Raw genomic sequence first — 12,188 nt, 5'->3', positions numbered from 1 at the left:
GGAGGGCTCCGGATTAATTTTGACCACCTGGGGATCTTTAACGTGCGCCGAAATCTCGTACACACGCGCGTTTTTGCTTTTCGCCTCCATCAAAAAAGCGGCCGCCGCGGCCGGGAATCGAACCCACGACCTCGTGCTCAGCAGCGCAACGCCTTAGCCACTGAGCCACCGCGGCGGGTGATTACGGAAGTCAAAACGACAAATCGACAAATACAATATCAGAGATCTGGAATCACACTTTTTTACACTTAAGAAACGGTCAGTGCGTAGTTTAATTCCCACTAAGCCCAAAGCAGCACTGTGCGCGTTCAGTTTTGAGAGGCATGTCTGTGCCTGTGATTTACAGCTTATCAACGACCCTAAAACTCCTTTCTGCTTAAAATAACCCGCCGCGGTGGCTCAGTGGCTAAGGCGTTGCGCTGCTGAGCACGAGGTCGCGGGTTCGATTCCCGGCCGCGGCGGCCGCTTTTCTGATGGAGGCGAAAAGCAAAAACGCCCGTGTGTACGAGATTTCGGCGCACGATAAAGATCCCCAGGTGGTCAAAATTAATCCGGAGCCCTCCACTACGGCGCGCCTCATCGCCTGCGTTGCGTCGGCGCGTTAAACGCCACAATCAATCAAATCAACCTTCTGCTTAAAATAATGCCACAACAAACTCAGTTTTACACTAATCAAAAAACTGTATTCAATTGCATTTCCTGCAGTTTTATTTATTTACCATTCGAGCCAACACGCGGGGCCAGTGTGACGATGCGTTTGTACTTTTATGAATAAAGCAGCACCGTCCAGCGCTTTCGTAGATATAACCACTCCAGAAAATGAATATTTTTACTCCACTGCTCATATTAACACAACAAATAAAAGTATGGGCACACAACCCAGTACCAAGCTCAAAGGTGAACAGGTAGTCGTTTTGTAATTGCTTTCCGATTCTCTTTAGTACCACTGTCTAGATAAATAGTAAAAACTAAATCATAAAAAATTCCCAATTTTCTCACAGCTGCTGTATGGTGGAGATAACTAACCGTCGTGGTGTTGAGTATATATAACTCTTATAAAATATAGGACACTTTGGAGGCATGATTTATCAATCGGCACGAAAAGCTCTGGAGATAGACGTCCTTTTTTGCCATTAGGTCTTAGTCAATTGGGTGTGGGTATTGATGGAGCATCTTCAAACCGGAACAAACAGACGCCCGTATACTTTCAACAGACATAAAATGAAACAAATATTGCCTTTGCCTTACAGCGATATCTCACATGTGCCCGCTCTGTATTGCAGGAAAGAGGAGCCAGTTGCTGAGGACACCCGGCGTCAGGTCACCATGATCCTGGTCGGTGTTTGTGTTGTTCTCCTCCTTCTCCTGCTCCTCTTCTTCATGGTGATAATCATCGTGCCAGGTGGTAAGTTTGACCACGGCCACACGGATGCGGAGAGGGACCGGGGAGTTTAGTCGTTGATCGAGTGCGTGGTGGAAACGTCTACGATAGTCTTGTTTTTCTATGCTATTTATTTATCTATTTACTCATGCTGTTCATCTATTTACTCACGCATTATAAATATGTGCACTACGAAGCTCGGTTTTTCATTTGCAAATTCATGTGGTCCTACATTTTAGAAAAGGACGCAACAATGTTTTCTGTTCAACATACTGTTATAATAGACCGATGTCCATTAGCCTGTTAATAAAGCAGTTAATAGCTGCACTACCATCGCTATATTTTGTTTGTTGGCTTCTGGGAGCCCTCAAATTTACTAAAACAGAAAACATCACCTTGCTTGATAGAAATGTCCGGGATGAAAGGGTTAATTTGAGTAACAAGGAAAACTTGGTGAGTTGCCAGGATGCATAATGAAACGAAGCGTGAAAGAAACAAGTCTTCATCGTTTATGCTTCGGATTTTGGCAGGGTAGCCCACTCATTGGTGGATGGCTCTGACTGTTTTGGTTTTATTCTGGCGGGTGTTCCGTGAGGTCTGCAGCACTTCTCGAATGTCATCCGTGTTTCAAATCCGAGGGCGGCTGTATAGGCTGTATGCTGTTGGCCTGTCTCGCTTACTGGTTAAGGTAGTGAAAGGGCAGGCGACACGCAACCTGGCTGAATATTTAAGATCCCTAGTGTTTCTTGTCGTTTCTTTTTTCTGATTATTATTATCAGCGTCGCTTTGTTAAGTTGATCGACGGTGATGTTCGCTAAAAATACTTCCAAGATTCGCAAGTTACCTATCTCAGAGGTACTACTGTTCTGGATTTTGATGCTGAATTGCCATGGGCCATTGTAATTGCCACCGTGCATTCCGCACATGCACTGGATTTCGGTCTGCTGCCCTGCGCAATGCTCGAGCCACTCATGCAGGCTGAGGAGCAATTACTTCCTGAGTGTTGAGGTGGGCAGAAAAAGGCGGTAATATTTAAAAAATTGGAACTTCGTATGTAACAATCCTGTATTCAATTGATATTCTGGGTAAGCATACCGTTTGCGTGGCGATGTCCGTCGACGAATGCTCATTGGTAGCCAGAGAATCCGGCCACGGTATTTCTAACGGCAGCCTTATTTCCCGCGCAGATGACACGAGCACGGAGGCAAGAGCGAACGCAACCACCAGCGGCACCAGAACACGGGCAACGACGAAAGGTCTGAAGGTTTTTCGTCAAGCACGGCAGTAGCCTTTAAATTTTGCGTCTCTGCAGTTAACCACAACAGGGTTGAGCTTATTTACCTAAATTGTTTTTGTAGCAATGTAGAATTTTATTTCGTTGCAACGCATTCACTTAGCGCGGGTCACCCGTACCTAGATATGTGAACCACTATTTTTAAGTGTGCATACGATTCAAGGGTCCGGTTCTAAGACCTACCGACACCCTGTGTGTTTGAAGTCACGCGCGCGAAAGCTGTTAGTGGCATTCAGACGGCCATGCATATTCGTTGAAATCTCATGGTCAAGAGTGTAGTTAAGATCTTAAATCGGTGAGTCGACCGAACTGAAAAGCTTCATTTTCGGCCTATGCCTTCACCGCTACTGAGTTCGCCTCAAGTATTTGTAGATTGTGGAAGCGTATACAAAAGACAGTTGCATGCCTATAGTGCTCCTTAGCCTGAGTAGTATGAAGAAATAGTCTGAAATACGCTATTACAATCAATTAATTTGTATTGTCTAGGAATGTGCTCTCGTTTAAAATGACATCATCACGCTGGCAACTTTTTAAATGCAGAGCATTTCAGTAACTCACGATGTCACCCGCGTTGACGTCCGTAGTCCGCACCACACCCCTCCCTACTATATATATAAAAAAATACAATCCGGCGCCCGGTTTCGATCCCTCGACCCTGCGGGCGGAACGCAATGTACATGGTGCTCTACCCACTGCGCCACAAAGCCGTCACAGAATGGGACCCTACGAACGCGCCTTATATCGTTGACTCATTCAAATTACTGCTGACGAGCGCTCTCTCGTCAGCAGTTGCGACAAGTGCTAACAACATTAACGTAACGCAAACTACTTAACGTCGTGCGCCCCCGTAAATGCTCTGCATTTGATCGTGCCCCTCGCGAGGGGGATGTTTCACTGCGTCTTCTCTCGGTCGCAGGACCCGTTGCGCCATCTGGCGGAAGCGCGGCACAACTCGTAGCATTTTCTTTGAAAAAGCGCCTCGAAAGCGCGGCAAATATGAAATAGGGTTTACCAAGGTTTTCACAAAATTACGCCCATCTTCGCGCGAGGGAACCCTGATGTGATGCGACGCATCGGGGGGTTCAATCAGTCGTAACGTTGCCTTGAGCGTTTGCGCTGACGCTGGTATTGGATTGTGTCAGCCCTCTCGCTGAAGGGACCGTCGCTTCCATCACGTCTTCATCGGAAGAATCAAGTCAAGCGCGGAGTCGTCAAGCAAAGTCACGCGTAGTCGAACGAGAACGAGCGCTGACTGAATCACCGCAGCGCGCTACCCGCTTTATATTTTCCCTTTTACGGAGCACCGATAGCGAATACCACAGTATAAAATCAAAAGCAATTTTTGTAAGTGCATAAATTTAGCGCACCGAAGAATAGCCCCCGCCGTAGTGCTTCAACTCATCGCCCAACTACGCCGAACAATTCTGGGTATAGTGTAGCTTGCAATTTAAAGTGTGTATCTTTGTATAAAGAATGACCTGGCTTTATAGATAACGACCTGCCCATGCTCGGTGATTCTGCGTGCCGAATTTGTTGCTTGTTTGGCTTGTATGTAGTTCGTCCTGACTCCACTGTACCTGCTTGGACCTATTGCGTCGTTATTGTCGTTTTCAAGGCCCGCTGCACTCAGTCTATGCCTATTCACCGTGAGAGACGTGCGCACTTTCTATGGGCTCAACTGAGTACTTGGTTTTTAATAAAATTGCTAGTTGGCTAATGTTGCGAACACGCGAACCCGGGTGGCGTCCGTCGAACGCACACCTACCCGAATATCGTCCGCAAAGAGCGTTCACAGAGCTCTTGGCCACCGCGTTACATTGCGTTCCTCGCGTTAGGGTGCACGCACATCAGAAAGAATGAACACAAAGAAGTAATCAGTCCGTCCATAGAATGAACCAGAAAAAATAAACACAAGAAGCACTTCGTGCGTACTTTCATTTATTGCACCAGAAAAAAATCTTGCCGTGCGGTCAAATCCCATTGATATACGACGCATTTTATACAACGCGTATAACAGCAAGAACACCAGCATGCAAAAGAGGTCGCCCACATTATTTTCTGGCTTTCAGCTTCTCTGCAGGAAGTCTGTCAACCAGCGTAGATTTTATTCCTGGAAAAACAAAAACTAGCTGTAGTAAGTATGATGTCGAGGTGGTTAGTTGTAGTCATCAGCAGAAGGCTCTGCGACAAATCTAGCCCACAAAAAACACCGCCAATTATGCTGGAAAACCTTCTACAAGGTTCTTCTATCGTACTTTCAGTGAAGATATCGTGCATAATGGTATTGTTGAGTACAGTCGAGTAAAACTGGCAACCGCGTGGTAAAAGCAAGTTTTTTCACCAGGTTCTAAACACTATTTTACGGGGACAATGGCTAAAGCGATATCCCGAACATAACTGCTGTTCTCGCCTGGGGGATTTGCTTTAGATGGCTGTCATGCCAGGTTTTGTTGATCTGGTAAGCCACAGCAAGGGCGCATTTACAAGCGTGGCTCGAGACACAAATACAAATAAATCAGGAGCTTTCTGCACAATGGGTTTCACACTACGGTGATCGATCGTCAGAATCCAATCTCGGTCCTTAGAGTTATGAAGTCGACGTTAATTCGCTTGCCCCATTTGGACACTGTTGTAGCCGTTCGAATTTATGACTTCGACTGGTGGCATGCAGAAAGCTCAGCATGGTAACCATCTTTTCTTAAGAAAGCTGTTTCAATTCTTCAAATCGGTTAAGCAACCAGTCACGGATAAGAAATAACGTGAACGTGCCATCGAAGCCATCGTCATGAGTCGGCGACAGCTGTCGATGCTAGCCGAATAAACGCGATTCTCGGCAACATCCAGAGAGAGAAATAGACAGGGAGAGAAAGCTTTATTTTTTTTCCTAATAGCGCGGTGGTGCGGGTGGCATCTGTCAGCCGCCTCCGTTCAGGCAGGTGCTGGTAGCTCTTCAGACAAAGGCCACCAGGTCCCGCAGGCAGTAGACAACCACTCCCCAGTGTGATGTGTTCCGCGTGCTGAGCTGTTTGTGCATTCCGACAATATATGGTCTTAATTAAGTATGGCGTTGCAGTGGCTCCACTGGGGCTAGGGGGGGGGGGGGTTGGCTCGTGGTCCCATGGCGTAGGCGGTGTAACCATGCAGGTGTTTTTAGTTTTTTAGTGTGCCTGTTTGTGCTTGTGTGACTAGTGTTTGTGCTCTCTGTCCAACAAAGGATGGGGATGGATACTCCATCCTGTCGTGAAGGTACTGTCTCAACATTGGGGGTGTACATACATGCTCAGCGGGAGCCCGGATGAGTGTTTCACGGGCAAGTTTATTGCCTCGTTCGTTCCCTGCTTATCCTATGTGTCAAGGTACCCAGGGAATTCTGGCCTGTCCTTTCACTGTGGCTTAAAGTTGCAGTGCAGATGGAAAGGCGATTCGCTTGCAAGCAGCTGACATGCCTTCTTAAATTCCGTGTAGATAATTGTTTGTGCTTGTTTGTGCTTGTGTGACTAGTGTTTGCTCTCTGTCCAACAAATGATGGGGATGGATACTCCATCCTGTCGTGAAGGTACTGTCTCAATTTGACATGACATTGGGGGTGAGATATCAGTGTACATACATGCTCAGCGGGAGCCCGGATGAGTGTTTCACGGGCAAGTTTATTGCCTCGTTCGTTCCCTGCTTATCCTATGTGTCAAGGTACCCAGGGAATTCTGGCCTGTCCTTTCACTGTGGCTTAAAGTTGCAGTGCAGATGGAAAGGCGATTCGCTTGCAAGCACCTGACATGCCTTCTTAAATTCCGTGCAGATAATTGTTTGTAAGCGTAGGGGCCTATTGCGTTCCCTGCTTATCCTATGTGCCAAGGTACCCAGGGAATTCTGGCCTGTCCTATTACTGTGGCTTAAAGTTGCAGTGCAGATGGAAAGGTGATACCGCTCGCAAGCTACTGACATGCCTTCTTAAATTACGTGTAGGTAATTGTTTGTAAGCGTAGGGCCTATTGCGCAGGGGTGTATCGTTCGGCCTCTTGGCGCGTGCCATGGCCAGCATTTCAGCTTTTTCCAGAGTGGTGTTGCCGTGTCTGCACTGGGGGGATGGGCTCATGGTATCATGTCGTAGCCGGTGTATTCATGCCGGTGTTTGTAGTGTGCTTGTTTGTGCTTGTCTGAGTAGTGTTTGTTCTCTGTCCAACAAAGGATAGGGTGTGGATACTCCATCCTGTAGTGAAGGTACTGTCGCAATTTATTTAATATGACGTTGGGGTGAGATTTCAGGGTACATACATGGTCAGAGGGAACCCGGTTGAGTGCTTCACGGGAGAGTTGATTGCCTCGTTAGTTCCCTGCTTATTCCGTGTGCCAAGGTACCCAGTGTACTCTGGCCTGTCCTTTTACTGTGGCTAAAAGTTGCAGTCCAGATGGGAAGATGATTCCGATTGCAAGCAGCTGACATGCCTTCTTTGAGTCCATGTAGATATTTGTAAGCATGGTGGGGGTCGTCGTTCGGCCTATTGCGAGTGCTATGGCTAGCATTTCAGCTTCTCCCAGACTGGTACAGCTCGTGTGTATTGAGCATTCGTCATCGTTGATGTTCGTATGCACTATTGCACGCATAAGTCCTTTCTTGGTTGCATCTGTGAATGTGTTTCTGGTGGGGATCCCTGAGAACTTTCCTTCAATAAAATGCCGCTCTAAATTGTAGTCGCGATGGATTCATTTTTGTCCATGTGCCGTGGGTTGGGTGCCACCAGCATGTGCTTGAGAATGTATTGCTTGATGGGGGTATAGCGACCAGGGTTGGTATCTGAGTTCTGTGAGTATGGCTCGTCCCCAGTGAGTACTGTTTAGCCGTATTAGTTGGTTGTGACAGTGTGTGGTTATTTCTTCGGTGGTACATTGTGCTGGCGCTGAATGAGTTCCTAGGGCAAGTTTTGTTGCTTTCCTGATTATTGTATCCACCCGATTTTCTTACGTTTTGGTGTGGTTTGTGTAAGGGGCTTTATATCTAATGCAGTTGGTAATGAGGGCGTCCTGAGGCGTCTGCTTCCTTGAGCCCTTTGTTTGACACTCTTCTCATCATACCAGCCTCATGCACCAGCCGCGGTGGCTCAGTGGCTAAGGCGTTGCGCTGCTGAGCACGAGGTGGCTGGTTTTATTCCCGCCCGCGGCAGCCGCTTTTCTGATGAAAGCGAAAAGCAAGAACGCCCGTGTGTACGAGATTTCGGTCCACGTTAAAGATCCCCAAGTGGTCAAAATTATTCCGGTGCCTTCCACTACGACGCGCCTCATCGTCTGCACTGCAGTGGCGCGCTATGCACTACAATCAATCAATTCTCATCAGGTGTATGGCCTGCTCACACTGCTGTTGGATTTGGCTCACAGCTCTGTGTCCTCCGCCGTCACTTTGTATGTGGTGGCCTAGACTTTTTACGGGGGCTTGGGGTATATGTCGTGGTTATAGCGGCTTAGGTGTATGGTGGGGGGGCTTCCATCGAGGATTGTGCACTACTAAGAGTTTCGGTTCCTCTGCGGAGCATCCTAATCCTATGTTGTGGGCTGCTCTTCCTACTGCATTCAGGGCCAATTGCAGGGTGTCTAAAGTGTTATATCATCTGCGTAAAGGGAGAGTCCGGAATCTTAGCATAATTCGCTGTGGGTCTTCAGCATGGCAAATTAGTGTTGGTGAAAGTACACACCCTTGGGGTATGCCTTTTTGTTGGTGAGAGAAGGGAGCCGTGAGATGGTCGCCAATTTCGATGTTGAGTGGCCTTTCTTGAAGGATGTTTCTTACATAGTTAGACATTTTGCATCCGCACCTAGTGTTTCTCAGATATTCGAGCATAGCGTCGTGGTCAATGTGGTAAAACGCCTTCCTCAGGCCAACGGGTAGGATTGCTTACAGTTGTGCTAAGTAAAGCATCTTGGGTGGAGAGGTTGCTCCTGAAACCTACTATGTTAGGAGGTAGCATCTCTTGATCTTCAAGATGTTGAAGTCGTTTTAAGGCCATCCTTTTTATTATCTTCCCTACACTGGACATCGGCGTGATGGGTCTTACGTTGCTGAGTTAAAAGAGGTTCGCCCGGTTTGGGACTTCCTAACCATATGCAGTTGATTTCTGTGAGCAGGAATTTCATATCACTTTCCATAGGTGGGCTGTAGTTATCTGGACAGGGACTGGCGCGTTGTCCTGTACACTATTTGATTGCTATTTTACCTTCGGCCATGGTCTTTTCAAGGTCTTCGTTGTTGGTTCTCAGGTAGTCCCGGTAGTCAGGTTGGGTCGTGGAGTGGAATTTGAATTTGAATTTATTTCATTTTTTGTTACAAGAATGTATACAATAGAAGATTTCTGAAGGAGGTCCCAGAGTCAGAGACTGAAGAGGAGACCTCCTGTTATTCATTAAACAGCGGAAACACACGTTATAAGCACGAATATATCAATCAACGAAACACAAAATAATATCAGCAAGGTCAATTACGGTATATATACAAGAACATAATAAGGAAGAAACGCATTAGAAAGGCATGAAAAAAAGAAAAAAAACTATCACCAAGATAACAAACGGTACATATGAAAGAACGTAATAAGCAAGAAACGTAGTAGCAATGCATGAAAAAAGAAAAAAAAGAAACAAAACTAATATCAGCAGCAGTGTATAGGCAAGAACATCATAAGCACAAAGCATATTAGTGATGCCCGGAATAAATTAACAAAACTAAACATGGTACAACCAAGTTACATTATTCAGGTTGGGATAAGAACGCCCGCAAATTATTTTTAAATGTATACACGGTACGGCATGTTTTAACAGAGAGCGGCAGCGTATTCCAAAAGTGTATAGCCGAAAAATTAGTTCAAAACTTTCCGTAGTTCGTTGTTACTTTTGGCAATAAATAGTTCATATTTAAAGAAAATCGAATGGAGTTACCACGAGGAAATTGGTCAGGACTAATTAACTGAAGGGGGAGGTTTCCATTAATGAAATTATAAACTAATAGGCCATGGGAATATTTAACACACAGGTTTTCTATGTATTTCAGCGTTTTGTTTTTATTTTGGTGCTCATCAAGTAGCGTTTGCATTTTGTTTCTAGTCATGGTCTTGGTGGCTTCTGGATCGATGAGAGCTTTCAAAATACGCCATGTCTTACTTGCGCTTAGGGTTCCCTGAAGTTGTTCGCACGCCGTCTGCCATTGTTCACTTCCTAGTTTATTTGAGAGCTGCTGTATATGATGGTTTAGCTTGGCTATCCTTGCTCTGAGCTTGCAATTTCTTTTACGCGTTTTCTAGTGCTTGATAAGCGTGTTTCTTGCCTCTCAGCGATGGGCTAGATGCTTGTACAAGCAAGGTCTTCCTTCTTGGTTTATACCCTTCGTCCTTTGTCCAAGCGTCAAGATGACGGAGGCTTTTCCCTTCTTTCTTTTTTATACTTGTCCCATTCAGTGATTTGTTTTTTTTCATTTCTTGGTTTGGTGTGGATAGAAAGGGCGATAATTGCGTGATCGCTTCCAATGAATTCTTGGGTATGGGTCCAACTGACCTGTGCCCTCGATGTGGCCATAATAAGGTGTGGGTTCGTATTCCGTTCTACAGAGTTGCCCAATCTAGTAAATTTCGGGATGTCACTGTGGATCGTGTACCCTGGTTCCTGTACTGCATATAGCAGTTTGCGGCCCTCCTTGCTGTCTGCTGTACCCCTAGGCTCGGTGTGGGGTGTTGAAGTCCCCAGCTAGTAGGTGTTCGTATGCACTTCTCGTGGTTTGGGGTCTTAAATATCCTTAATTTCCGGCAGGCTGTCTTTCGGTAGGCGGTCTGGGGTCTTAAGATGTCCTTAAGTTCCAGTAGGCTCTTCCGGCGGGCTGTACACATGTGTGATGTGCAGCGGTCCTTCGATAGTGTGGATTGATATAGTGATGCTGTTTTCTGTGTCGTGTCCTAGTTCGCGAGAAGTACATTGAGAATGAGGAGTGCAAATTGGCCACTGGTTTAGAAGGTAGTGTAACCTGGTAGGTAGGGATGGCTGCTCTCTAGTTTCCTGTAGAAGTATGTCTGGTTTCCTAGGTAAGCTTTGGATCCACCGATGTAGATTGTTGTTGTTCTTGAAACCCCTACAGTTCCACTGGACGAGGCTTAGCTCTCTAACCATGTTGTGATAGATCTGCGAGGGTGGTTAGGTGGCCTGCTGTTTTGAGTAGGTGGTCGAAGCGCTGCTCGAAACAGTGGAGTTGTATGTCGGTGAGTTGTGCCATTCTTCTCTCAAGGAGGGCATCGAACACTTTGTGTATCATAGCTACTATTCTTTCTTCCAGCGTTGGAAGGAGGGTGTCCAACTTTACCTCTACTTCTTGGAGCCTTTGCGAGTCTACCTGGAGGTTAAGGTCGCTGTGAGCCGACGGTGGGATTTCTTCACCATATTTATTTATTTATTTTATTTCCTCAAGGGTCCCTGGACGGAACATTACATGAGGGGTGGGGATACAAATGTTTGAGTATCACAAATGGAGAAGGGTAAAAAACTGAAAACAGCAAACAAACGTCTGCGTAGACGAAGACACAAAAATGTGCGAATACACTTGGAATGTTACGTAATGGAGGAACAATTCTTTACACGGTTGGGGGGATATAATCGCAGCGGCAAAAATTATTAGCAACTGCAAGTAAACAACAAGCAAGCAAATATACTCGGAATGCTGCGTGACACAGCAGAATCCTTTACACGGTAGGGGGAGGCATAATCGCAGTGGTACAAATTATTAGTAACTACAAGTGAACAGCAAACGGCCAACCGCGGAAATCAGTACTGAAATTCAACATACAGTATATAAAATGGTTAGAAGCGAAAAAAAAAAACAGCACAAAAGCAATAATCGCAAATGGTAACTCTGGCTCGGAAATGGTTGTTAGTAACTTTTGCAATGTTTCTGTATCTTTGGTATGAACGTTATCCGCTAGAGCGTTCCAGTCTTCTGAAATTCAAATAAAGAATGACTGCGCAAACATGTTGGTTTTAGGGCGAGGGTATAGAACCTGCTTCGAGCTGCTACTACGATCAGAATGGGGACGTCGTGTGATGTAGACGTTCGTTGGGGATGCGTAGTAGAAATTGTGGAACAGAGTAAGTCTTGACATTTTTCGACGGTGGTGGAGGGGAGTGAGGTCGGCACGTTTTTTTAATTCTGTCACGGTGAACAATCTGAGAACGCGAATCTCGCAGCTCGCCTCTGTATAGCTTCAATGTTTTCAATGAGGTAATTCTGGTGTGGGTCCCACACTGTTTCCGCGTACTCAAGTTTTGGTCGGGTTAACGTAGTAAACGCCTGTATTATCAAGGGGGTGGGAGCAAACTTGAAGGTACGCTGCAAATACCCTAGGGATGTCTTAGCTGCAGAAATGATATGGTTAATATGGACTGACCAAGATAGATCGCTTGTAATGTGTACGCCGAGGTATTTGTAGCGATTAGTGGATTGTAGGAAGGAACCGTCCAGAGAGTAGTTGTGAGAAAATGGGTTGGTGCGTCTAT

At 46.1% G+C, this 12,188-nt stretch overlaps 1 protein-coding gene across 1 annotated transcript in view; it reads left to right on the top strand.

Annotated features, from left to right (window-relative positions):
* The first annotated feature begins 1,286 nt into the window (after positions 1 to 1,286).
* Positions 1,287 to 12,188, top strand: part of LOC144153339 (uncharacterized) — a 42,892-nt gene continuing 31,990 nt past the window's right edge. The window contains exons 1-2 of the mRNA XM_077684989.1: positions 1,287 to 1,405; positions 2,569 to 2,637. Of these exons, the coding sequence (XP_077541115.1) occupies positions 1,327 to 1,405; positions 2,569 to 2,637 (148 nt within the window). The 5' untranslated portion in view covers positions 1,287 to 1,326. The remainder of the gene's footprint in view (positions 1,406 to 2,568; positions 2,638 to 12,188) is intronic.

Source organism: Haemaphysalis longicornis, unplaced genomic scaffold (genome assembly GCF_048455015.1).
Source record: "Haemaphysalis longicornis isolate Haplotype H1 unplaced genomic scaffold, Haemaphysalis longicornis Haplotype H1 scaffold_9, whole genome shotgun sequence".
Lineage (NCBI taxonomy): Eukaryota > Metazoa > Arthropoda > Arachnida > Ixodida > Ixodidae > Haemaphysalis > Haemaphysalis longicornis.
This window is presented reverse-complemented; position numbering and strand designations above follow the sequence as displayed.